This window comes from Chrysochloris asiatica, unplaced genomic scaffold (genome assembly GCF_000296735.1).
Source record: "Chrysochloris asiatica unplaced genomic scaffold, ChrAsi1.0 scaffold00109, whole genome shotgun sequence".
Classification (NCBI taxonomy): Eukaryota; Metazoa; Chordata; class Mammalia; order Afrosoricida; family Chrysochloridae; genus Chrysochloris; species Chrysochloris asiatica.
The window spans coordinates 8,733,852-8,761,005 of record NW_006408627.1 but is presented as its reverse complement, the minus strand read 5'-3'; the positions used below and the strand labels follow the sequence as shown (position 1 = coordinate 8,761,005).

Here is a 27,154-nt window from a genome sequence, read left to right as displayed (position 1 = left end):
ATCAATATAGAAATATGTGTTAAGTGAATTAATAGACATTTCCAAGGGACCACAAGATACCTATTTAAGTCTTGAGAAGAATGGTGCGCTGCGAACTTTTCAAAGAGCAAGAATCCTGAAGCTTTTGGAGTTTTCTGGAGAGTCATTGTTGGTATTCCCCTCATGGTTTCTTAGTTGTCACAACTCCCGAAGCAGTGACCACAGGTACACTCCCCAATCCTTAATCTCTGGGCGTTGGGCCAAGTAGGAGGCGCCACCGGTTTTTGCTTTTTTTTTTGTTTTGTTTTTTTTCCAGGCGCCTTTTCATTGGCCAGCGTTCCCAGGTCCTCCAGAGGAGGGGCGCCACCGGCAACTGCTACTGGTCCAAGTCAATGTCGCTCTACCATGCTCAGCTTGAAGTCTGCGAAATCAAATTGCAGTTGTGGAGAGGCTCGTTCCCATCCGGGTCTGTGATTAGCTGGGACCAAAGCCTCCGCACCAACTGGTTGAGCGCGGATTGGCGGGAGTTTCTGTCAGTCAGTTTCAGCGGACTTCCCCTCTCCATCTGGCTAACTGCGCCGAAAATTTTTCGAGAATTTCCAGCAGACAAGGCAGTGGCACGGCTGTAGCTGTTGGTTCCAGGGACCAGAAACCTCGGAGAAGGCAATCTTAACTACCGATTAAGAAAGCCCCTCCGTTAGCTTTATTAATTTATTTACAGGAACATAACCATTTCGAGGTAAGAATCTAGAGTGCAATTCATTTATTTCTGGTAACAATTTATAATGTTATTTGTTGGCAAGGTCGCATCCCAATGATCCCGGCTCCCGAAATGGAGAGGAGGGTTTCCGGAGAGGACAGGGAAATGGATTACTTTCCCCAGACCCGTCGGTCCAAGCCCCACAGTCAGGCTCTACGTATCTCTGTGCACCACTCTCTTCCCCTCTTAGGTCAAGAGCTACAAGTCGTGGTACGGGCGGCCCACCCTGGCTGCGCAGTCCCAGCACGCAGCATTTACTGCAGGACTGGGAGTGTATGCTCGGCCTTGAACTTGACACTTGAGGCTCACTCCCTGCAACCCAAGCAGGTGGGGGGTGGCGGGGTGGGCAGGGATCCAAGGAAGGAGGGTAAATGGAAGGGAGGCGGGGATTCCTAGGGTGAGAGGGAGGGGGAAAGGGAAGATGGAAGGGTAGTGTCTCCTCCCTTCCCTCCTGCGAGGCTCCCAGGGCACCCTGCTCGAAGCTTCTCGAGGCGTGGATGTTGTAGGGAACAGTGGCGTGGCCCTGCCGCAGCTGCTGCTGGAGCGAGGGAGACGTGGCGACATCCGGAATTTGTATGCGGCGGAAGGTACTTGGAGAACCAAGCCATCTGCAAGTGTTGGCGAGCTGCGTGAGTTGGGAGGGTTTCTTCCTCCCTTGTATCACTTTCATAGGACACGGCCAGAATCGAGGGCCGTGAGCCCATGATCCTGAACTGTCCAGAGATTGCGTTTTATAAGGGATCTTTATAGAGAAAGAGGCCAGAAACCTGGTTGGTTTTAATCTGAGGGATTGGGTTTTGTCTTGCCAGAAGAGGAATTGTGATCACAAGGCCTTGTAGCTGCTGCCTTTTGTAGTAGTTGCTTTCATTGGATTAGAAAATTCACAGGTGACAAAGACAAGCTCTGAGGAAAATAGCCAGATAAAAGCTCCTTCCTGGGAGCTACACTCAGCATAATGTAATCTAGGAGTCTTGGTGTGGCGCTGTGGGTTAAAGCACCAGACTGCAAAACCATTTGAACTGCAAGGTCGGCAGTTCAAGCTCACCAGCAGCTCCTCGGAAATCCTATACAGGGTCGCTAAGGGTCGGAACCCGACTTGACGGCACTTAACAACAACAACAACAAAGCCCAGCATTTCAATATTGCCAGAGGTCCCGTGGGAGAAAGATGAGACTTTCTGCTCTTGTGAAGATTTACAGCCTCGGAAACCCTATACAGGGTTGCTATGAGAGGCTGGTAATCTAGTATAGAATGTAAGGGAAACTTCTTCAGGGAAGTAAAAAGGTTCAAGTTTGGAATGTGGTCTTTGGCTAAAGTTACAAGTTTGGAATATGGTCTTTGGCTTATATCCACATTTACTAAAATGTTTAAAAAAGTATTTTTAAAATTATAATAATAAAAAATATTTTTCACATCAAAGAGAGCACTTCAACTTTGAACTCAGGGGGAGTCCCTTGGGGTTTTGCTGTTTTCTTTTTCATGCAGGGATGCTTGTTTCTATTTTCTTTCAGGAGAAACTTGTACTTTTTTTTTTTTTTCTTTCCCATCCTCACAGCAGGGTATTGGTAAAAAAAGGAATTGGGATCTAACTTAATGGAATACATTCCAGAGGTTTTCATATCATAAATTTATTGGGACATATTAGTGTCAGTAGAGAAATATTTTGCAAAGTCAGTTTGAACTGCAAGGTTGGCAGTTCAAGCTCACCAACTGCTCTTGGGGAAACCCTATACAGGGTTGCTATGGGTCGGAACCGACTTAGCAGCATTTAACAACAATACAGTGGCATAGTGGAGTCCTGGTGTGGTACTGTAGGATAGGCACTGGACTGCTAACTGCAAAGTCTGTGGTTCAAATCCACCAGTCACTCCTTAGAAACCCTATACAAGGTTGCTATGAGTCACTAACTCAATGACACTTAGCAACAACAACAAAGTGACATAATGGGTTATGTGTTGGACTGGTAACCTCAAGGTCAGCAGTTCAAATCCACCAGCTGCTCTGTGGGAGAAAGATGAGGTTTTCTGTTTCTTTAAAGATTTGTTGTTGTTGTTAAGTGCTGTCAAGTTGATTCTGACCCATAGCGACCCTGTATAGGGTTTCCAAGGAGCAGCTGGTGAGCTTGAACCGCCGATCTTGCAGTTCAAATGGCTTTGCAGTCTGGTGCATTAACCCACAGCGCCACACATACAGCCCAAGAAATCCTGTACAGACAGGGTCTCTTAGGAGTTGGAACCAATTCAACAGCATACAAACACCACTACCAGAGAAATATATAAAGTTCAGTTCTTAGACCAGGGATCTTTGGCTTAAGACTTTTCGATATTACCTTGTGTTTCCAATGTGGAATTTAATATAACAACACCTGAACGCCCCTTTAAAATGGGCAGGTATGAATACTTTCTTAAACTTGTTTTGTTGGAGAGATACATTTAAGCAGGGTTCAGTAGTACTGATTCATAGAACTCCTGAAGAATTTTGACTTGTGCTTAAAATGACAACAATAAACTATCCTTTTGACCTGCTTTCAACATTTCAGGAGCAGCTTGACGCAAATTCCAGTTGTACTGTCTTGCCAGAGGCAATGCCTCCTTTGTCTAAAAATACATTTGGAGCGCTCTGAGGTGTTTGAACCATGGAGGTATTATGAAATGGATTAAGGTGAAAAGATAAAATTGCAATTTTATAGCTGTAAACTTTGGCATTGGCCTCCCACTTAAAAAAAAAAAAAAATGAGGTATGGCAGTATATACCATACTTGGTTTTAAAACTGGGGTCTGATGGCTAGAAGATTGCTATGCCAGTTATGACACAATGGGCTAGGCATTGGGCTGCTAACTTCAAGATCAGTGGTTCAAACCCACCAGCTGCTCCTGAGGAGAAAGATGAGGCTGGCTCATCCTGTAAAGGATTGTAAACGTGAGACAGACAAACCTTTCAAGACCTGCTTCCCTTTATCAAGTTTCCCTAGACTCACCTTAGCTGGTTGGCTCCGCCTCACCTGCGCTTGTCCCCTACCTTGCCTTTTCAGACTCCCTCCCAGAGACCTGCATTTCGTATTTTGGTCAGAGAATTACAGTGTTGCTGCTTTCCCAACAGGGAGAGGGGAAAGATGATGCCTCTGAGGGTGACACTGGTAAGCCCCACCCAGCACCTCCTCCCCCTCCTAGGCACAGCTCCAGAAGCCGTCACAGGTTTGAGTACTTTGAAAATGTAACTTTTTCTTCTTCTAATTTAATCACATTGCTGTAAGAGAAGAAAAAAAGATTTACAGTCTGAGAAAGCCCAGAGAGCAGCTCTTCTCTGTCCTAAAGGGTCGCCATGAGTTGGAATAGACTCACTAGCAGTGAGGGTGTTTTTGTTTTTGATGGTTTATGGTTCACTGCAAACGAAAACGAAATGTTTTATCCCTTATCTTCCTAGTGGTGCTATCCTGAAATTCCCTACTCTCTCGGGGGGAGGGGTTCACCAGTACACTCTTTTTCTTTTTTTTTTTAAGATATTAAGATATTATTGCAAATTGAGTGAAAGTTTAAAGTGCAGATCATCAGTTTTACGTTCAACAAATCATATACTTTGTTTCATTACAATGATTATAATCCCCTCCATGTACTATCAGTTACCAGTATTTCTCTCTATTCATTTTAGCTTTTTTTGTTGTTTTTAAAACATCAGGCATATATAATAATTTAAATCACCAAAGGGCACATTCTGCTCACCAGTGCTCTCTTAAAGAATTTCTGTGTGTATTTTAAATGGTCTTACAACTTGTGTGTATTTAACCCTCCCTCACACCCCAGGGTTCTATCATTTGCTGCAGTGTGTCACTGAACTCTCAAGATATTATAGCTCATGAGGTTGTGGATGCTGGCAAGTCCCAAATTTGGTAGTTAGACATCAGTCTGGAGAATTTTCCTTACCCCATGGATGCAGGGGGTGAGGAACCCAAATCGGCATGTCAGAGGCCAGGTCAGACAGCAGCCTGGTGAATCAGGTTAGGGCTAGGCCACAAGTCCCAAGAACTGGAGGTCAGACAGAAACAAGCCAGATGCAAGATTCCAAGCAAGACAGTGAATTTTGCCTAAGTATTCCTATATATTGGATACAGACCATACTGAAACTAAGGGTGATGACTTGAGTCACTCCTTCTAGTAAGGTGGAGGCATCCTGAATCCCACCTTAATCCTGTCTCATTAACGTAACAGATAACTCACTCCCAAATGCAACCATAGCCAACCCACGGCCATGGAGTTAAGCGACCCTGTATATATAGGGTTTCCAAGGCTATACAGCTTTTTGGAACAGAAAGCCTCATCTCTCTCCCATAGTGTGGTTGGGGGATTTGAACTGCCAACCTTAGATTAGCAGTCCAGCACTTATCCTACCGCACCACCAGGGCTTCTTCCACATAACCACAGACATTTGTTGTTGTTGATAAATGCCATCAAGTCAATTTGTACTCACAGTGGCCCTGTATAGGGTTTCCGAGGAGCAGCTTAACGTTTGAACCAGTGACTTTATGGTTAGCAGCCCAGTACATATCCTACAGCACCATACCAGGAATTACAATGCATCACAAAATGAAGGTATAGGCCTAGAAAGGCCATATTAAGTAATTAACTAAACTTAAGATCTTCATTAATAAGTACTTCATGTTCTCTTCACTTTCAGAAAACTAGGTTGCATCATTTGCATATTGCATGCTAATGATTCCTTCTCTAATCCTGATGCTGTGTTCTTAATATAGTCAGGATTACTTGCTCAGCATACAAATTAAATAAATATGGTAAAGGATACAACCCTGATACATACCTTTCCTGGTTTTAAACCATGCAGTATTCCTTTGTTCTGTTAGAAAGACTGCTTCTTGAACTACTTACAGGTTCGCATGAGCATAATTCAGTGTTACGAAATAAAGTGTTCCCGCTCTTGCATAATAAAGATCATAATTTGCTATGATCTGCACAGTTGAATGCACATGTAAACATCTGCCTGGTACTCTCTGCTTTCAGCCAAGATTCATCTGATATCATCAGTGATATCTCTCGTTCCTTGTCCTCTTCTGAATCCAATTTGAATTTCTGACAGCTTTTTGTCAGTGCACTGCTGCCACCACTTTTGAATAATCTTCAGCATAATTTTACTTACATGTGAAATTAATAATATAGTTTGAGAATTTCCACATTGTGTTGGGTCACCTTTCTTCGGAATAAGCATGAATACAGATCCATTGCAATCAGCAGTAACATTGCTCCTTAGCTGTGCTGTGTGATCAGCACTGTGGAATCAGCATTGGACTGCGAACAACAGGGTCAGCAATTCAAACCCACCAGCTGCTCCTCAGAAACCCTATACAGGGTCGCTATGAGTTGGAACCGACTGGACAGCACTTAACAACAACAAGAATAGTCTTTACAAGAGCAGAACGCCATTTGTTCTCCTGTGGGTTCGCCGATGACTTCGAACTACCAACCTTTCTTTAGCAACTGAGCACTGAACCACTGTGCCACAAGGGTACCTCAATTTAATATAATTGAGAATAATAAAACACTTTAGATAGCCAATGAAAACCCTGTGGATCGAATCTGATTTCGCGTGTAATGGCCATGAGTTGGGGGGGACTCCACAGCAGTTAAAAAACAAAGACTACATATCCTTTGCTGTTATTTTCAAATCAAGTTGATTCCAATTCATGGTGACCTTCTATGTAGGGTGTCTAAAAATAAATCTTTATAGGAGCAGAAATAACCATAGAGATGAATTTCTGCGAAGAACCTTATTTAATGGAAAACTGCCAGAAATACAACTCTCCCTGCATGGGGCAGGAATTCACCTGATGACACTCTATAGTGCCTGGATAGGCTTCAAGATTGAACTTCCGGTGGAATCCGGAAGTGGAGGTGCAGGGGAAGGGAACTCACCTCTGTTTTGCAGAGCAATGGTTTCAAAGAAGTGTAGGTTGGGATGCTGTCTCTGCTGGAATTATTGGATAGGTGGGAGAGATGTGGGTGGGCTGCTGAGCTGGGGGGAGGGAAACGGCAGCTGTTAGTGTAGATGCATAGATGTTGTGTTGTTATGTGCCAGTAGGGTTTCTGAGGAGCATTGGGTGGGTTTGTTTTGTAGTCCAGTGCGGATCCTACAGGGCCACAGCTGCTCATAAGTTAGGGTTGTGTGTCACACAGGTATACCACTTGTTTCCTGAGATCACACCTTCAAAAAGCCCATTTCTATCTCCCACAAAAAGAAACATCAGAACTGGCTTTCTTTTGTCCTTAGGACCATATTGCACAAGCCAGTTTCCTTTAACTAACTCTTGTTGTTAAGTGCCATCGAATTGATTCCGTCCCATAGCAACCCTGTATAAGGTTTCTGAGGAGTGGCTGGTGAGCTTGAACCACCAACCTTGCTATTCAAGCAACTTTGCTGTCCAGCGCATTAACCCACAGTGCCACACCAGGACTCCTCCTTTAACTATGGTCATGTAGCATCTGAAGACTCTTACTAAGATGAGAGTTCTTAAAACCAACAAACAAAAAGTACAAATCATAGAGATTTTATCTTTGCTGATACTTGGCCATTCTTTGTGTTCAAAATTATCATAAATATTCTTTTAACCAGTTATTTAGCATCCTTTTGTTTGTCTCTCATGAGAGAGTTTGTTGGTATTACTATTTTTGCCCTTACGTTTTCTTTAGAACATGGCGTTAATGAGGGGCTTGTTGTTGTTGTTGTTGTTGTTAGTCAAGTTGGTTCTGACCCATAGGGACCCTTATAGGGTTTCCGGGGAGCAGCTGGTGAGCTTGAACCACCGATTTTGCAGTCTGGCTCATTAGCCCACAGCGCCACACCAGAACTCATAATGAGGGGCAGAGTACTTATTTACACCTGAATTTTATGTTTCTGCTACTGAAAGCATCAGCTGGAAGCTTATTAGAAATACAGATTCTCAGATTCTGGGACCTCACCTCAAACTCACTGAATCAGAATCTGCATTCTAACAAGATTCCATTTTAAAGTTTGAGAAGCACCATTCTGAACAATGTGCAATTTAATTTATTTATTCACTGTTTTATAGAATATAAACACTGTAAATGGATAAATTGATTCATGTACTTGTATTATCCACTATTCCTAGAAATAGACTGCTGAAAGTCACACTGTGATTCAACAAATATTGTATGTCAGACCCTTTATTATAAAAAAAAAAAGTCCACAGTCCTGGAGTCAATTCCAATTCATAGTGACCCTTCCTACGGTTTCTGAGACTGTAAATCTTTATGGGAGGAGATAGTCTCATCTTTCTCCCACAGAGTTACTGGTGGACTTAACAGCCAGCCTTCTAGTTAGCAGTGTGCCTAACCCACATCACCACCAGGGCTCTGAGATTTTTCATAACCTTCATTTTTTGTAATATCCCTGGGCAGTGACACCGATTATGCACTTGGTAGGTAAAGGGTTGCAAGGAGCTCTGGTAGCATAGTGGTTACAAATCGGGCTGTGAACCTCAAGGTCAGCCATTCGAAACTACCAGCTGTTCCACAGGAGAAAGATGAGGCTTTCTGCTCCCCTAAAGATTTACAGCCTCAGAAACCCTATACAGGGTCGCTGTGAGTTGGAACTGAATCCATGGCACATAACAACAATAACAGGTAAAGGGTTGCAGTTCAAACCTACCCTGCGGAGCCTCAGAAGATAGGCCTGGTGGTTTGCTTCTGAAGGCTTATTATTGGTTGTTGTTGTGATGTGCCGTCGAGTGGGTTCCGACCCATTGCTACCCTGATAGCTACCCTATATAGGGTTTCCAAGGAACAGCTGGTGAGCTTGAACCACCAACCTTGCAGTTCAAACGACTTTGTGGTCTGACACATTAACCCACAGCACCGCACCAGGACTCCATACAGCCTTGATAACCCTGTGGGACACAGGTCTATGGTACACATGGGACCACCATGAGATGGAATCAATTTAATAGCAACTAATAACAATGATGATGCTTGCTAAGTACCATCCAGTCAATTCCAACTCGTAGAGACTATGTATAGGGTCTCTGAGGAGTGGCTGGCAGGTTTGAACCAACCTTGTAGCTAGCAATCCAATGCTTATCCTACAGCCCCACACCAGGACTCCAATTACAATGATGTATCAGTTGTAGTAAAAATTACTTATGGATTCTCCTTCTCTCCCTTATTTTAAAACTCAGTCGCATCATCATCCTTGAAGACATCCCATTATTGTTCCACTGGCCTTTCCCTCGGTACTAAGACCCCTGGAGCTGAGTATGTCAACAGCTGCCTTGATTACTTTGGCTAGAAGTGGTGGTAACCAGGTGAGAAGAGTGCTGCTCAGTTCCCGCCTGCTACAGGACGACCGGCGGGTGACACCCACGTGCCACAGTTCCACCTCAGAGCCCAGGTGTTCTCGGTTTGACCCAGACGGTAGTGGTCGTCCAGCCACCTGGGACAGTTTTGGAATCTGGGATAACCGCATTGATGAGCCAATTCACCTGCCACCCAGCATTAAGTATGGCAAACCAATTCCCAAAATCAGCTTGGGAAACGTGGGCTGTGCCTCACAGCTTGGCAAACGGAAAGAGAATGAAGACCGTTTTGACTTTGCTCAGTTAACCGAGGAGGTGCTATACTTTGCAGTGTATGATGGACATGGGGGACCTGCAGCCGCTGATTTCTGTCACACCCACATGGAGAAATGCATTATGTACGTACAGTGACTTCCACTCTAGACTTTACAGTTTGCTTTATGTTATAAACTTTTAACTTTGGGGCTTCCAAACATGGTTGAGTGGTTTCCTGCTACCTCTTCATGAGTGAGCTGTAGCTTAAAGATGCCATTTTCTTAATGTTACTGAGGATAAAAGAGAAGCAGCTTTAATTTGCAATGACTATTTCAGAAATGTGCCTTTTTAACAACTCCACTGTTGAAAGTATGGAGCAGAATTTATAGCACTTGAGTTGTGTTTATTTTAAACAACTTAACATAAAGTACATGAGAAGCATTTAATCTTATGAGTGCATGACGCATAGTGTTTCCATAAATGGTGTGAATAGTTTGACTGCTTGACTTTGGAGCTTGGCATTAGGATGGAGATACGCATTTGATGCAGATGTTTTGCTGTAAATAGCTTGTTTACTCCAGTTATCACACTGCTGCTAGAATTCAGAGGGGGAAACATGACAGAGTTAGATCAGGTGAGCCTTTCTTGTCTTCCTGGGTATAGTGATTTATGTTGTTGTTGTGTGCCGTTGAGTCAATTCCAACTTAAAAGGACCCAGTATGGCCGAGTTCAACTGCCTCATTGGGTTTCTTAAGTTGAAATCTTTATGGAAGCACACTGATAGGTCTTTTCTCCTGCTGAACCGCTGGTGAATTTGAAACACTGACCTTTAAGTTAGCAGCAGAGTGTTTCATCATTGCACGAAGAATCTTTTGTACTGTTTTATCAATTGATTTACGTATTGTCACCACATTCCACAAAAGAACACAGTGGTTTGATTTAATATTCAGAAAGCCTTGACCTCCCCATGTTGTCATAGTGATTATGATGGAGATTTAGATTTTATTTTTGTGCCCTTTAAGGCTTATTATGGCATTGGTGGCTCAGTGGTAGAATTCCTACCTTTCATGGGTACCTCATGCACAGCCACCACTTGGCTGTCAGTAAAAGCTTTTATGCTACTATGATGCTGACTATGTTTCAGCAGAGCCAGACTAAGACAAAGTAGGACGAAAGGTCTGGCAATCTACTCCTGAAAATCAGTCAAAGAAAACCCATAAGATCGTAAGAGTCTGATCGGAAGGCAATCATGGGGATGATGTGGGATCAGGCCACGTTTAGTTCCATTATGCATGGGGGCATCATGATTCGAATGCAGCTAACAACATCCTCAAAGGCTTATCATAGCCCGTGATAGGTGTTCAGTACCAAAATCCAAACCAAACCCACTGACACGAGTCGATTCTGACTTCTATTGTTGTTAAGTGCCATCAAGTCAGTTCTGACTTATAGCGATGCTATATTGCAGGGGTAGGGAAACTTTTTTCTTCTAAGAGTCATTTGGATATTTATAACATAATTCGTGGGCCATACAAATTATCAACTTAAAAATTAGCCTGTTATATTTGGTCAAGCATTTAATTATTGTTGTTGTTGTTGTTGTTAAGTGCTTGTATACATTTTCCAAGGAGCGGCTGGTGAATTTGAACCACCAACCTTGTGGTTCAAACCAACCTTACCATCAGTCAAGTGTTTATCCTACAGTGTCACATCAGTACTTCATGGTGGTGGTGTGCCGTGGAGTCGGTTCTGACTCATAGCAACCCTGCACAGGGTTTCCGAGGCTGTAAATCTCTATGGGAACAGGAAGCCTTTCTCCCACTGAACGGCTGGTAGTATCAAACTGCTGACGCTGCCAGAGCTCGAGCTCCTTCAGGACTTCATTTGTTATGTGCCATGGAGTTGGTTCTGACACATAGTGACCCTGCACAGGGATTCCGAGGCAGAACACCTCATCTTGCTCCTGCAGAACAGCTGGTAGTTTTGAACTGCTGATCTTGTGGTTCGCAGCCTGATTCATAATCACTACACTACCAGAGCTCCTTCATAGTGACCCTATAGTAGAGTTTCCAGGAGGGGATAGTTGGTTTAAACCACAGACCTTGGGGTTAGTAACCCAATGTTTAACTCCCAACACCACCAGGGCTCCTTAAGTGTTCAGTGAATAGTTTTGATCAGTGGGTCTTAAGCACTTGAAAGGAAAGCCAAGGTCTTCAGATTGTGTGAAATAGCTCATCTAGATAAAAGTTACAATGAGAAAGATGAAAAATCCATTGTAAAATGATTGGGGCTCTTTTTTATTTCCCACAAAGGGATTTGCTTCCTAAGGAGAAGAACTTGGAAACTCTGTTGACTATGGCTTTTCTAGAAATAGATAAAGCTTTTTCGAGGCACGCCCAACTGTCTGCTGACGGTATGTACAACAGTCACGTTTCTTAAGGTCCTTGGGAATGGTGGAGTAAAAACGAAATAACTTAAGTCCTTTGGGGGTGGGAATTTAATGCATGCTTAACTGTAAGGATGCTTACATAGCAAATTATTTCATATGAAGAATCACTTTAAATGTTTTCTTTGGAATCCAAATTGATGTCTGTACTTCACTTTTAAAATGAAATATATGTTAGAGAATTGTTTCCAAAAGATAAGCTCCAACACCATTCTTCATTAAACTAGTTTACTGTGGTATTGGATATAATTTTAAAAGGATTTAAAGGAAAAATTAACCTGCTCTAGCACTTGTTTTAGTGGGCATGATGACCATATGTTGAGAGAGTTTATTTTTATAAGCAGATGAATCTACTGAGAAAGTCTTGAAATAAAACTACGTGCTTATCATATGCAGATAGTACAGGAATTACACAGACTGGTAGAAAATGCTAATGGGTCCTAAATAGAGAAGGTCAATGGCTAATATTCATTGATTGCAGTTAGATGGAAGATATTTTTCCTCAGAAATACTTTGGCCTTAGAGATATCTGTTAACTAACCATACTTTTGCTTCATATCTTACACATAAGGGTATGCTAGCTGAATTTAAAAATTGTTATTCTGTATGTCCTTACATTTTGAAAGTAAATGTTTCTGACTTTTACTAAATTTCTCAGAACAATTTCAGGAAAATGGACCTCATGTTTTCTGGTTAATCTTTAAAATTTCTGCAGCAGCCATATGAGTGTATGCATTTTAGACCTCATAACTGATTTGAAAAGGAATCACCATACAGTTGTATTAATTTGATTCATCCTTTTCTTTAAGAGAGGCCAAAGAGAACCACAAAAATGTCATTTTCACAATTTTCTGTTGGAGTGGATAGCAATGGAAATACTTTCCATTTCCCAGATAAGAAACCGAACCTCTAAAAGAGGTAATTGTCAGTGACAGAGTTACAGCTGGGATTTTTTGACACCCAATGTAGTCACTCCAGGAGTCCTGGTGTGGCACTGTGGGTTAATGCTCTGGACTATAAGGTCAGTGGTTCAAGCCCACCAGCCACGCCTCAGAAACCCTATACAGGCTCGCTATGGATTGGAACTGATTTGAAGGCACTTATAACAACATGTAGTCTCTTCTGTTGTTGTTGTTGCTGTTGTTATGTGCCGTGGAGTCAATTCTGACTCATAGTGACCCTGTACAGGGTTCCGAGGCTGTAAATCTTTACAGGAGCATAAAGCCTCATTTTTCTCCTGTGGAACAGCTGGTAGTTTCAAACTGCTGACCCTGAGGTTAGCAGCCCGATTCGTAACCACTACACTACTTACTGGTGTATTTAATTAAGTAGATCAGAGAAGGAAACTGGGATGGCTAGTTTTGCCATCTTGAAAGTTTTCCTGCTCTTCACTCCTCAGAAAAGCATTACAGCTAACTCTCCCTCTGTTGAGGGGCTTATTTCTAATTTATTCCATCATTCAGGCCCATTATCTCTTCTTCATTCCTGTGGATTTTTTTTCCCCCTTTCAGCTGGCCCCTTACTTTAAAAAAAAAGTAGGGTTGGGGGCAGGGGTTATGCATAAGATTTAACTCTTGTTTCTAAAACAAAACACATAAAGGAAAAGAGGAAATAAAAATGCCTTCATATATATATATATATGTGTGTGTTTTTTTATAACTTTCTGAATTTTGATATGCTCTTTATTTCATTCATAACCAGGTTGCTATGAGTTTGGCTGTATCTCACGCCATGTTAGGTACATTATAGTACCCGTAGTGTGCTAACAGCCACTTTGTAAACAGCTGCATCTTTCTTTTCAGAAGAGTCTATTCAGGTTTATCAAGGACATATGGCCAGAAACCAAGAGCATTAGCATTAGCCCTTAAAGGTGCAATCAGTCCTTTTGGAAGAATCTAATAGACCCAGATACTTAAATCAGTGGTAGGAGCCATATAAAATAGGAGAGGATGGCCATTATTTATTAAGTAGTAAATTATCATTGAAGATCATTATGAACGTAGGAGGAAATGTATTTTACTTGCCTACCTTGAAAGATACTTTCGAAAGATACCTTTGTCACATAAACAACTAGACAGTTGTGCAGAGAAGTTACTCATAAATTTCAATTCATTTCCAATAATGAAATTAAAATATATTTAATTTCTCTGTCATATGTTTTGAAGTAATGATCCTAGAACTTTTATAAGACATTCAAAAATACTTTTCACTTAGTGGCCTTCGTTGGTGAACATAATGGAGCAAAACAGAATGGTGCTTCGTGAGCTATTGAAAGTCAGAAAGCCTTTTATGACATTGTTATTGGTAAATCTTAACGTGTACATATTCTTATAGATCAGTTAGCGTATGACTTTTGTTGTTCTTACTGTTTTGAGAAATATTTTTAAATAAGTTATTAAAGCTTTTAATAGATGGCAAAACTTTCCTTTTGTTATTTGGGACTTATTTTATCAATTATATTAAAGCAATTAAAAATAAAGTTATACTATTTAACTTTTTAATTTCTGGATTAAAATGAAAATGTATGCCATTTTTGATTTTCTAGTTATTATCCAAATTTTAAATCATTTCTTTTTCCCCTTAATTTTTAGTAAGAACTGAAGCAGTATCAGTATTCTTAAAAGTGGATAATATCCTTTTAGGTACATAGCTGTATGTTGGACCAATGCTAGATAAACAAAATCATGAATAAGTGCAGTTTGCCCTCTCCAGATTCCTTCTACCTTTTCTTTTCTAGTATCATCCCTATTTTTCTTCCTATTGAATCTATCCAGTGAGTCCCGTTAACATACTGGATTGCAAGCTAGGCTGCTAACTGCAAGATCAACAGTTCGAAGCTACCATTTGCTCCACAGAGAAAGGCAAGGTTTTCTGCTCCCATAAAGATTTACAGCCTCAGAGACCCTATACAGGATTGCTGTAAGTCGAAACTGACTCGCTAGCACACAACCACCAACCAGTGAACACTTTGAGGGTAGGGACCGCCATACCTTATTTATTTTTGAATGTCCAGTGTTCAACATCCTGCATGGAATCAGAAACGTGCTCAATAATCAGTAATTATTTGGACTGAAGAGATCTCCACTGCAGTTATTTTAGTGAATTGGCATTCCTGAATGAATTTGAATTTAGGGAACAGAACTATGAAAAGAGAGTGACTGAACCATATTTATGACTCACTAATGTTGAAATATCAGGTCTATATGGTCGGAGTAAGGAGCCCTGTTACCATAGTGGATTGTGGCTGGGCTGCTAACAGCAAGGTCAGCAGTGCAAAACTACCAGTAGCTCCAAGGGAGAAAGGTGAGCCTTTCTGCTCCCATAAAGATTTACAGCCTCAGAAACCCTATACAGGGTTGCTATGAGTCAGAACTGACTCGATGGCACTTAACAGCAATGGTGGGAATACCCTTCAATCGTACCATATTTTCTAAAGAGAAATAATAAAAGTGAAATTAAAAAGTTTTTTATTCTCTCGAGACTGTAGTTCCAAAATCTTGCATCTGCTTAAAACATTTCAGATGGTCTCATTAGCAGTGAAAATATCCACAATTTCAATTTAAGCCCCTGAGTAGTGCAAGTGATTCAGCTATCTGATTACTAGCCAAAAGGTTGGTAGTTTGAACCTGCCTGTAGGTACCTCCTAAGAGCTCTGTTAGCGTGGTGGTTACGAATTGGGCTGTGAACTGCAAGGTCAGCAGTTCAAAACTACCAGCTGCTCCATGGGAGAAAAATGAGGCTTTCTGCTCCCGTAAAGATTTACAGCCTTGGAAGCCCTGTTCAGGGTCGCCATGGATTGGAACTAACTCGATGGCATTAACTACAACAAAATAGGTATCTCAGTAGACAGGCCAGGGGATCTGCTTCCAAAAGGTCAAAGCCTTGGAAATTGTGGAGCAGTTCTACTCTACACACGTGGTGTTGCCATGAGTCAGAAATGACTCAAGGTGACTCATAAAAGCATATCAAATTAACCCTGTAGTAATTTGAAGTCAAACCAAGTTAGAATGCCACTTAAAATATATAGCAAGAAAAAGGCCACCTTCGTGTTCTTTAGAAATTGCCAGTTATTTTTATTGTTTGGTGATTCATGGAGTTTGAATTTGCCTTGATTTATAAATAGCTAGTGTCATTACCATCTCTGAATTTTTTTCTATTCAGTTTATATTCATAATGTATATTTTTGCAATGAATGAAACTAATAAATCCAAAGATAGCCCATTAATTATGCCATCATTTATTTAAAATTTTTTTTAAATCACTTTAAATAAAAACAGGTGGTAGAAAACTTAGATCATAATCCCGTATGTCCTATGACCTCTTCAAAGTGTTTTTGGATTGCTTAAATTTTGAAAGCAGCAAGAGGTGGAAGGATATGAAAGATAAAACTTGCTTTGCCATTCAGAGTAGGAGATGTTTACGACAGTGTTATGTGTCTCATCGGAAACTTTCAATACTCTTTTCATATTATGTGATTTCTTCATGGAAGAAGTTATCTAAAAAATAACAGTGTTATAGATGCAACATTTTGAAAACCATTTTTATGCTAGAGGTAGACAAAAGAAAAAATAGAGAGAGAGAGCATTTGAAGAGATAATTGCTGTTACTGCTTCAGCTCATTACTTTGATGTTGGAGTTCATAAGTCTGCCTAGAACACCTATGTTTTGGGGTTTTTTTAAATAACTATTGAATCTGTGTTGGTTTATACATCTTCCTACTTAAAATAGGATATTACCAGAGCTCGTTACACTTTGAAAAGTATATTTTATGTTACATTCAAAAGCTTGATCATTATTCTTTTGATGTGTCTACCTGCAACACTGGAGGAAAGAGAGAGCTGCAGAAGAGCCCATTTTATGAATCATGAAATTATAAACATGCTTTAGCGCTCAAGAGCCTCGCTAGCCTTTATGTAAACAGTACATTTCAATAAATCATTCTACTCAAAAAATGCCTTCTAGGTACAAAATTCCTGCACCAAGCACTGCTAACAAATGTGTTACTCCTTGTATCTGGTAAAAGAGATGCTTTGATTCCTTCTCAGTATTTAATTAAATTCCAGTAATTTGGTGGTATACTGTTGTTGACATCATGTATAAATATGTACTGCTTATCAGATATTAATTATTCAGTGAATTTTCCCTCTCGTTACTGGGGCAATTCTGATATTGTTACCAAACAAATTTATAATGCCTTTTTTGCAACTCTAATAACGTCGAGTCTAAGTGAGTGTGTGTGTATGTATGTGGGTGTGAGTGACCCCACATACATAAATAATGTGTTCTGGTGTGGATGCCTGTGAATATTTTTTCTTCTTCTTCCTTAAGAAGCCATAAAACTAAGAATGAAATGTTTCTCTGTAACGAGGGGGAAAAACAAAGGCTCAACTACAACTAACCATGAACTGAACCAATGGACTTTGGAATCACTGATTTGGCATCTTCTGGAATATGATGTCATTTGCTAGTGAAATTTTCACCAGAATAAAAACCCTTCCCCTTACTTTGCAGCTCTTTCTCTGTCCTCCCCTGTGTTGCAGGTGTGTAATGTTTGAGCACAATTCCTGGGTGAATTTCCTATTTGCCTCTGTGCGTGTTATTTGTGGCAGAGAACTGTGCCTGGTCAGCACCTCTAGATCTGGAGCCCGTGGACACTATATGCTGGGCTTCAGTGGAAAGAGAGATCTGCTTAATTTTGTCCCAGGTGAAGGAGTCCAGCGGTTCCTAGCATGGACTACTGGAAGGTTCCCACATCCTCTTTGTCCCATTAGTTGAGATGACTTGGCAGTAGAAATTGTCCAGTGAGTGTTAAGAACTTATTGAAAGATGTCTTAGTTTTATAGTTTTGTTGCTAGGGAAAAAAAAATTTAAAGTGAGACTTTTTACTTCCATATTAAATGTTAAATGGAAATAAATGCTGATTTAATATATATATTCGTAGATGCTTAGCAAACTAGAAACAAGAGTTAGTTTTGAAAACTTTCCCATAAATCCTGGGATTTTGGAACTGTGTAGTTGAGTTGGTTCAAAACTCAAGTACTTTTTAAAAATTTCTGGGTGACAGGGCCATGAGTTATAAGACTAAACAGCTAAATTTGAAATGCCTATTTATGATATTCTAACTCTTAACTAATTAAGAACAGCTTTTTAAAAGATAACTGTTGCCATGTAGTTTAAACCAAGGGGAAGAATACCATTAACCCTGGATAGATAGCATCTAAATATATGCCTTTATTCTTGTATGTGGCCCTTTAAGTCACAGTTGTGAAACTGTAAGAATCCTATTATATAGTTGGTTTGGGAAACCTAAGTTAACTCTTTCAATTGATCATCTAAGTTAGAATAAAAATAAACATTTATAACATAAACATCACTGAAATCTATGTTAAAACATTTATGACAAATATATATGATATTTTAGCATTGTATAGATATTATTTCTTTGGTATAACGGTTCCAAAATCAAGAGGTAAATGGAAAGATAGGACAACTATAAATGCTTTTCCTCAATAAAGTAAATTCAGCATCTATATAGGAGGTTAAGCAGGATTTATTCATGTTTTCTCATTTTATTTTTCTGATTAAAGCAGGTATTTTAACATTAATTGGAAAAATGTTTTATATATATATATATATTCAAAATTACTGACTTTTTTTAGGTGAAAATTTTAAAAAATCTTTAATAAAAAATAAAGAACAAACAGGAAAGATTAAGCCTCAATCAGCCAAATTGATAGCTTCATTTTTCCGTAAAAGGAATTTTGAAGTCAAAATCATCTTTGACGATCAAGTGAATATTTTGTTTAGATGCTTTAAAGAATTAATGATGCTTCAGGAGATAATACCTGCTTTAAATAAATTCTTTTCATTTCTTCCAATTTTGCTTTACTTTTAGCTCATAATTTCACAGTGTGCTCACTTTCTGGCAAGGCTCAATGCATTAAAAAAAATTTTTAACCAGTGGCAAAGAATGTAGGACAGACACATTTAGAATAAATCAATGAAGGTGTAAAATACGCGTAGAGGAAATAGTGGTAACCTCGAGCCCAGTAACACTGAATTTTCTTATTAGCGAAAATGAATATTCTTGGAATGCTCTCGGTCTAGGGAGGACTACAGCAGTAGGACTTGGCAGTACTCTACTGACTTTGGATACACACTGTATTCGATTCTTCTGGAACAAAGAGTTAAACTACACCAAGTTATGGGAAATTAGAATGACTCATTCCTATCCTCAACATTTTCTGCTAACAAAATGATGTCTGTAACTTTATTTCATGGTTGGGGAGCACAAAGATAAACAGGAAAGAATATAAGTCTTTAGCCATTTTAGGAATTTTTTTTTTCTTTTTTTTTTGAACATTTGTCAAAGTAAAACAGTTATTTTAGGGAACGGATGCTATGGTAGCGCTGTAGAATAAGCACTGGACTGGGAACCATACAGTCAGTGGTTCAAGCCCACCAGCCAATCCTTAGTAGAAAGATGAGGCTTTCTGGTCATGCAAAGATTTATAGCCTTGAAAACCCTATACAAGGGAGTCAGAACCAACTCAATGACTCTTAACATTGTTGTTGTTGTTGTGAAGTGCCTTCGAGTCGGTTCTGACCCATAGCGACCCTGTACAGGGTTTCCAAGGGTGTAAATCCTTACAGAAGTAGAAAGCCTCATCTTTCTCCCGCGGAGCGGCTGGTAGTTTCGAACCACTTACCTTAAGGTTCGCAGCCCGATTCGTAACCACTACGCTACCAGAAGAATATTAGAATATTTTATACTTGAAGCATGAATGAAATGCCCTGGCACATCTTGTGTAGCCTACTAACCGATAATACAAAGAAGTTTCACAAAGTTTGTAGGGAAATGAAATGGAAAGATAATGGAATTTTTCCATGAACTTTTTTTAAGCTCTCTCATTCTTTCACAGAATGAGAGTAGGAAATAGATAGGAAAGCTTTCTTGTTATAGAAAAGTCTGGTTGGCCGAAGGAGCACAGTAGACCTAGGCCATCCTGCCTTGTTAGCCAATCTAATTACGTTTTAATACTTTTAGCCCTGATACCCCGTGAACATTCAAGTCAGCTCTACTTTTTATAAATAAGATGCCACTTGGAAATGGTGATGCATTGTTCAAAGTAGATTAGCAAGTTTTTCTGTTTGCATGGAGCCTTGTTTGTTACTGAATTAAGTATTTCTTTCTTTGCATGCTCTTCCTTTCATTAGTTCATTTGCATAGCTCTAGTTAAGTTAGAATGATGCACTTCAGCATTAGCTTATCATGCTTGTGTTTTCTTTTGTAATATAAATTATACATCCAACCATTTGATTGTTACTAACATGTACTTTCTTTCGTGATATTTGTAGCAACCCTTCTGACCTCTGGGACGACTGCAACAGTAGCCCTGTTGCGAGATGGTATTGAACTGGTTGTAGCCAGTGTTGGGGACAGCCGGGCTATATTGTGTAGAAAAGGAAAACCCTTGAAGCTGACTATTGACCATACTCCAGAAAGGAAAGATGAAAAAGAAAGGTACTCATCAATTACGCTATTGAGATGGTGTTTATAATTCAAGATAGAAATGCAATTCTGTGTTTTTAAATTGGTCCAGTGCCTAAGTTTAAAAGTGACTTGGTATTATAAATATCACATCATAATCTATAACTTTTTCTGGAACAGGATCAAGAAATGTGGTGGCTTTGTAGCTTGGAATAGTTTGGGACAGCCTCATGTAAATGGCAGACTTGCAATGACAAGGAGTATTGGAGATTTGGATCTCAAAGCCAACGGTGTGATAGCAGAACCTGAAACAAAGAGGATTAAGGTCAGAAAGGACTTGCAAACATTTGATCCAAAGAACACGGGCAGGGTTGTCTCCAGCTAGCCTCAGCTGGGAGCAAAAGGAGTTTTAAGAGGGAAGAATTTGTAGAAAGATTGATAAAATGCTATCTTCCTGGCTTAATGTGGTGTTATATATAGGAGATGCACTGGACTGTAAGGTTGGAGATTCAAACTCACTCAGTGCTCCTCAGAAACCCTGTATTGAGTTGTTATGAGTTAGAATCACCTCAACGGCTCTTAAAAACATCAACAACAATGTGTGGTTATTGATACAGCAGTGGCAGCGATGGACTCAATCTAACCATTGTTTGTGAAGGAAACCCAACACGGGGCAACCTTTTGTTCTCTTATACATAAGAGTGCCCTGATTTGGTGCCAACTGTTGTTGTTGTTGTTGTTAAGTGCCTTCGAGTCGGTTCCGACCCAAAGCGACCCTGTACAGGGTTTCCGAGGGTGTAAATCCTTACGGGAGTAGAAAGCCTCATCTTTCTCCCGCGGAGCAGCTGGTAGTTTCGAACCGCTGACCTTAAGGTTCGCAGCCCGATTCGTAACCACTACGCTACCAGAGCCAACTAGATAGTAACTAATACTATGTTGCCTGTCCACTTCTATTTTTGTTTCAGCCCAGCTATGGAATGCTTTTGGTATTATATACATCTACTTCTTTTCCCATGGAGAGCTCATTATCCAGAGTTACTTCTTGGAAGCTGTCCCTGGCTTCTCTTCTTCACCAAGCTAAATATACACTCCGTCTTTATTTCAGTTGTATCTTTTAGCATTCTACTAATTAGTGCCCAATTTCCCTACACTGCCCCAAAAGTCACCCTAGTCAATGAGCTGACATTTTCGTCTCTTTAATCCCCGAGACTGCTGTTGTACCTGGCACCGTATAATGTAGACTTTCAATATGGCAGTGTTTATTTGTGTATTCTCTAACAAATACTGATGTGTGGTGGCAGGGGTTGCATTGCTGTGGTGCTGTTGGATCAGCAGTAGAATGCTTAACCTCAAGGTCATCAGTTCATACCCACCAGCTGCTCCTTGGAAACCCTGTATAGCTTCACTATGAGTCGGAACCAACTCGATGGCACTTAACAACAACTAATCTAAAGGTTAGCAGTTCATAGCCACTCAGCGGCACCATAGAATGAAGCTCTGGCAATCTGTTTCCATAAAGATTACAGTTAAGAAATCCCTATAGAGCAATGCTGCTCTCTTACACCTGTGGGCACCATGAGTTGGAATCAACTTGATGGCAGTATAGTTTTTTTATTTTTCTGGTTTTGGTACGTGCCAGACTTTTTTCCAAAAGAGGCAATTCTATCCCCATTTCTTAGAGAAAACAAATCTAAGGCATAATGATGGCAGTTCATCTATGCTTTCTCCAACCTACATGAGTAATAGAGCTAGACTTCAAACCCAGAACCCCTTGCTCCAGAGTTTTTCTTCTCACCTCTACTACTGCACCGGGCTGCTTCTCAGCATTCAGCTATCTGGCCACTTCCATTGTGGTGCTATAAGTAAATACTACATTTGTCCCTGTTGTTGTTGTTAAGTGCTATCGAGTCAATGCCAACTCATAGTGACTCTGCATAGGGTTTCCGAGGAACAGCTGGTGGGTTTGAACTGCCGAACTTGTGGTTTGTAGTGGTGGTGGTGTGCAGTCATCAGTTCCGACTCATATAGAGACCCTGTATAGGGTTTCCGAGGCTATAAATCGTTACAGGAGCAGAAAACCTCATCTTTCTCCCACGGAACAGCTGGTAGTTTCAAACTGCTGACCATGAGGTTAGCAGCTAGACTTGTAACCACTATGCTACAAGAGCTGTTTTTGTAGTTTGCTGTCCAGCACTTATCCTACAGCGCCACACAAGGATTCCTTGTCCTCAGAGGCTGATACGAAATATTACTACTTTTGCCACAAATACAGGCCTTTTATCCCCAGCCTTGCTTGCTCAGCAGTGTTTGATGAATTACTCACAATGCATAGCCATGCTAGCTGGATTTTCCTACAAGCTCTTATGCAGATAGCCAGTTAGCAAAACAGATAAAATCTTAAGAACTCTATAAAGGTGGTTTATAATCCTTATAATCGTGTGATTTGGTTCGGATTGCAGCTCCATCATGCTGACGACAGCTTCCTGGTCCTCACTACAGATGGGATTAACTTCATGGTGAATAGTCAAGAGATTTGTGATTTTGTTAATCAGTGCCACGATCCCAGCGAAGCAGCCCACGTGGTGACTGAACAGGTAACATAGCACAGCAACTTCTCCCGCTTTACCCCAACGGGGAGGAGAGTAAAGGGTAACACCGGGCATACCTAGTGCAGCCTACAATGACCACCACAAGCTTGAGATTTCTTTGAAACCTTATGTTTTAGCTTCAGTATTACAATGCATTTTTTTGACGCCATAATATTTCCATTTGAAAACTGTTGGAATTGCCCTGGAGAGTTAAGATTAATATGCCAAGGAAAGGCACAGTGTTTGTTCCATGGCTTTGCATAGCCCTTAAAATGATATCAATAAATTATAATAGTAAAACAGATATACACCCCTTACAATGTGTCAGTACAATTCTTTACTTGGTTATTCTGTTATATGTGGAAAAAAAGTTCGTGAAAAAATGGAATGAAAAGATAATGGAATTTTTCCACCAACTTTTGAAGCCCCTTTGATACATTAGTTTGTGGCTGACAGGATGCCTGTGAAATTAAGGAAATGAGCAGATTCCATGGGTAAGCATTTCTTGCTTAACTTGTACTGCCTAGTCTGGTAGATATGTGTGTTCTTACTCAGGAAGGCAGTGATATTTGCAATAACTGCAAAGCATTTCATCACATTATATATCATCATTATGTACCATAATTCATTTAAAAGTTCCCCTAGTCAGCAAATTTCATTTATGTTCACATGTCCGTGTTATAAGGGATATTGGTATAATACACATTCTTACACCAATTTCTTTGTGCCTAACTAGTTCTTGAAGATATTTTCTTCAGCTGTTAGTTTCTTAGGTTAAATTCTTAGAATTAAAATTGTTTGGTAAAGAATAAACAGTATTCGATAGCATTTGATACATTTTCCAAATTGCTCTCCAAAAATACTGTATCAATTTAGTATCAAAACCTACACTAGTATTTATGGTTTTATAGTTTGTGATTCTCCAAAGTCTTATCATAGCTTTTTTTTTTTTAAGCCAAGTTGATAGGTAGAAAAATGAAAATTTAAGTTTAAATTTGTGTTTTTCTTTGTTAGTCAAGTTATTTTGTATAGGTTTGTTAGCTATTTGTATTTCTTTGTGGATTACTCGGTTTTCTTCTCTTTCTCAGGATTTGTTGACATTGGCATGTTTATCCTTTTCATGGTTATTGTCTGAGTTTCCGTATATATTAAGTACATTAGGACTTTGTCCAACATTGCCAATAGTTTTAGGGCTTTTTGTGTGTGTGTGGGGTGGGTGTCTTTCAGTTTGTAAACTTTTTCTCATCAGACATTTTAATCAGCCTTTCCTTCACAATTTCAGCCTCATGCTGGTGTTGTAAAACACTCTTAGTTATCAAGTACAATCCCAAACACTTCTTACAATGCTGACTGTATCATCTGCTATTTGAATCAGTTCCTATAATTGATTTACAATTCTCCAAATGCAGGGAATGTAGTTTATGTCCACTTTTTCATTTATAAGGAGTATAATAAACATTCTTGTAGTTGTATCTTTATGCACACTCATTTCCTTAGGGTATTACTTGTTAAACTAAATCCCTAGACATAGAATTGCTAGGTAAAAGCTAACATTTATCAAGCCTTAGCATGTATTGTTGTTGTTAAGTGCAGTCAAGCTGCTTCCTACTCATAGCAGCTGGTGAGTTTGAACTGCAAATCTTGTGGTTAGTAGTCCAGTGCTTATCCTGCAGAGCCACACCAAGACTTCTACCATGTATTAGGCCTTCCATTAAATGTTTTCCATGCACTTTCTTCTTCAGGATCTGTAGATCATTATGCAACTTAGTCAACTGGTGTTTCTAGTTCCTAAATTGCTACAGTGGAATGTGGTTGTTTTAGGCTTAATAAACCACGAAGGTATTACTACGGGTTAAAGAAATCAAACCATTGTGAAAATGTTGGGTTTTAGTGTTGTTGTTAAGTGCCGTTGAGTCCATTCCAACTCATTGCAACCTTGTATAGGGCTTCCAAGGAACAGCTGGTGAGTTTGATCAACCAACCTTGCATCTCAAGCTGACCTTGCAGTCCAGTGCTTATTCTACAGCACCATACCAGGATTTTCAATAGCTATTTATAAAACTAGTTTGACCTTCCAAAGAAAGGTTGATTTATCTTTGTGTCATTGTTGTTAAGTACCATGGAGTCATTTCTGACTCATAGTGACCCTGCACACAGTGTCCGAGGCTATAAATCTTTGCGGGAGCAGAATGCCTCATCTTTCTCCTGCAGAACGGCTGGTAGTTTCAAACTGCCTACCTTGAGGTTAGCAGCCCAATTTTTAACCATTACACACTGTATCATTGTTAGTCATTGTCAAATTGATTCCAACCCATAGAAACTCCATATAGAACTGAGTCCCTGAGTGGAGTAAAAGGTTAAGTGATGGGGTTACTAACTGAAAGGTTGGCAGTTCAGACTCACCCAGATGTGCCTGGTAACCTGCTTCCAAAAGGTGACAGCCTTGAAAAACCAATGGAATAGTTCTACTCTGCACATATGTACACACTGTAATTTACAATATTGTTCTATCCCTTCCTGCCAAACTTTATAGGCAATACAGTATGGTACAGAAGATAACAGTACTGCGGTAATCGTGCCTTTTGGTGCCTGGGGGAAATACAAGAACTCCGAAATCAACTTCTCCTTCAGCAGAAGCTTTGCTTCCAGTGGACGATGGGCCTGATAGTTTGCTGAGAGTGTGCAGTAGTTTGTTCACTGAGCATGTGAGGAAACTGATAAGAAAAAAAACAGTCACCTGCCCTGGCATGACCCTGTGACTCACTAAATCAGTACACAAGGCAGTGTCAACTTATTAACCATTTATATAGTTGTGTTTCATAACTACCTGTTGTATGTATGATCAACTTAACACACTCAGTGTAAATATATATGTAATTAACTATTGAGTCTCCAAGTTGAATGAATAATGAGTTTCAAGAACAAATGAGAAACGGTTTTGATACACTTGATAAGAATGTTAAGTGTCTAATTTTTAAGACTCCTAGGCAGCTATGGATTTGGGGGGCTGGTTTTTGTTCTTTATTCACTTGAACAGGTTCTTGGTTTCAAGTTTCTCAAAACTTGTCAGTATTTTGACAGCGATTCAATGTGTTCTCTGCAAATGCTTATTTTTAACATCCGTACTGATGAGTAAGTGTAAAAACTGAGGTCTCTGTTACTGTATTTTATATTCTGAACCGCTTACTGGTAAATGTAACAATAAAAAAGAAATCAATTCAGATACTATGACTTTGCTAAATTATATGCATATTTATCAGTAGTGTACTTGTGCATTTCAACTGTGTCTCCAGGGCCTCGCCATCATTCATTCCTATTTTTCTGTAGGAAACAACGCTACATAGATGTGACTGTGTCTTAATCTCAGAAAATGCATAGGCCAGGAGTCCTTTGGTCAAAGGAATATGAAGTTGAATTCTGATGGTATCAAGTATTTTGTATAAAGTTTTCATTTATCTCTAACTCGATGTTCTCTGTCTTGTTTTTATACTATGTGTGTATCACTTTTTGTATAGCGTAAGGCAAGTCGATATCTTGTTAGTAAAAATAATACCACAGTGAATGATACTGCTCTAGACATAAATTGAATTATGTCTTCTCTTTGCTTGTTCCTAAGACTTATGAGAAAGAATAAATCTATGTAATTTAGCAATGTAAAATCATGCTTCCTTTTATCTGCATGTTTTTGCTGTTAAAATGTGAATCTCTAAATGTGTGTTTGCAGTGTTATCCACAGTTTATTTCTGCATAGTATATATATGTGTGTGTGTGTGTGTGTGTGTGTGTGTGTTCTATGTGGTTGTTTATATATATATATGTATATTTTGGAGTAATATAACATTGATGGGAACAAGCCTGCATCGCTCCTTCACCAGCCAGTTAACTTTAAATTATTGATATGAGAAGCTGAGGACAATTTTCTTGAAGCATAGAACAAGTGGTTATTGGCAGATGAGGGAACCAATTAAAAATGCCAGTAGAAAAATGCAGTTGGTAATTTACCTGGAAAATCTAGAAATAGAGTTAGTAGCATGTTGAAGCTACATTGCTATTTGGTAACTTACATATAAAATAACGATGTGAAAATATATTGAATGATAAGAATGACATAGTGTTGTGTTGTAGAAATAATAAACCAAAAAGAAAAATTAAGATGGTATACACCTTCAACTCTTAGTTTCCAGAGTTGATTTTTTTTCCCTTTGGAGCTTTATTTAAAGGCTTGTTAGACAGAAGGAAGAGGAATAGGGGAAAATAAATTTTGAGTTTTCTTGTCTGTATTAATCAGGAATTGTGCTTTTAAAGAAAGCCACACTAA

At 39.7% G+C, this 27,154-nt stretch overlaps 1 protein-coding gene across 1 annotated transcript; it reads left to right on the top strand.

Annotated features, from left to right (window-relative positions):
* Window positions 1–8,965: 8,965 nt before the first annotated feature.
* Window positions 8,966–25,501, top strand: PPM1K (protein phosphatase, Mg2+/Mn2+ dependent, 1K). Its single transcript, XM_006867757.1, has 6 exons — window positions 8,966–9,454; window positions 11,624–11,724; window positions 20,116–20,281; window positions 20,429–20,573; window positions 22,708–22,842; window positions 25,370–25,501. The coding sequence occupies exons 1-6, from the start codon at window positions 9,018–9,020 to the stop codon at window positions 25,499–25,501; spliced, it is 1,116 nt and encodes a 371-aa protein (XP_006867819.1). The 5' UTR covers window positions 8,966–9,017.
* The last annotated feature ends 1,653 nt before the right edge of the window (window positions 25,502–27,154 follow it).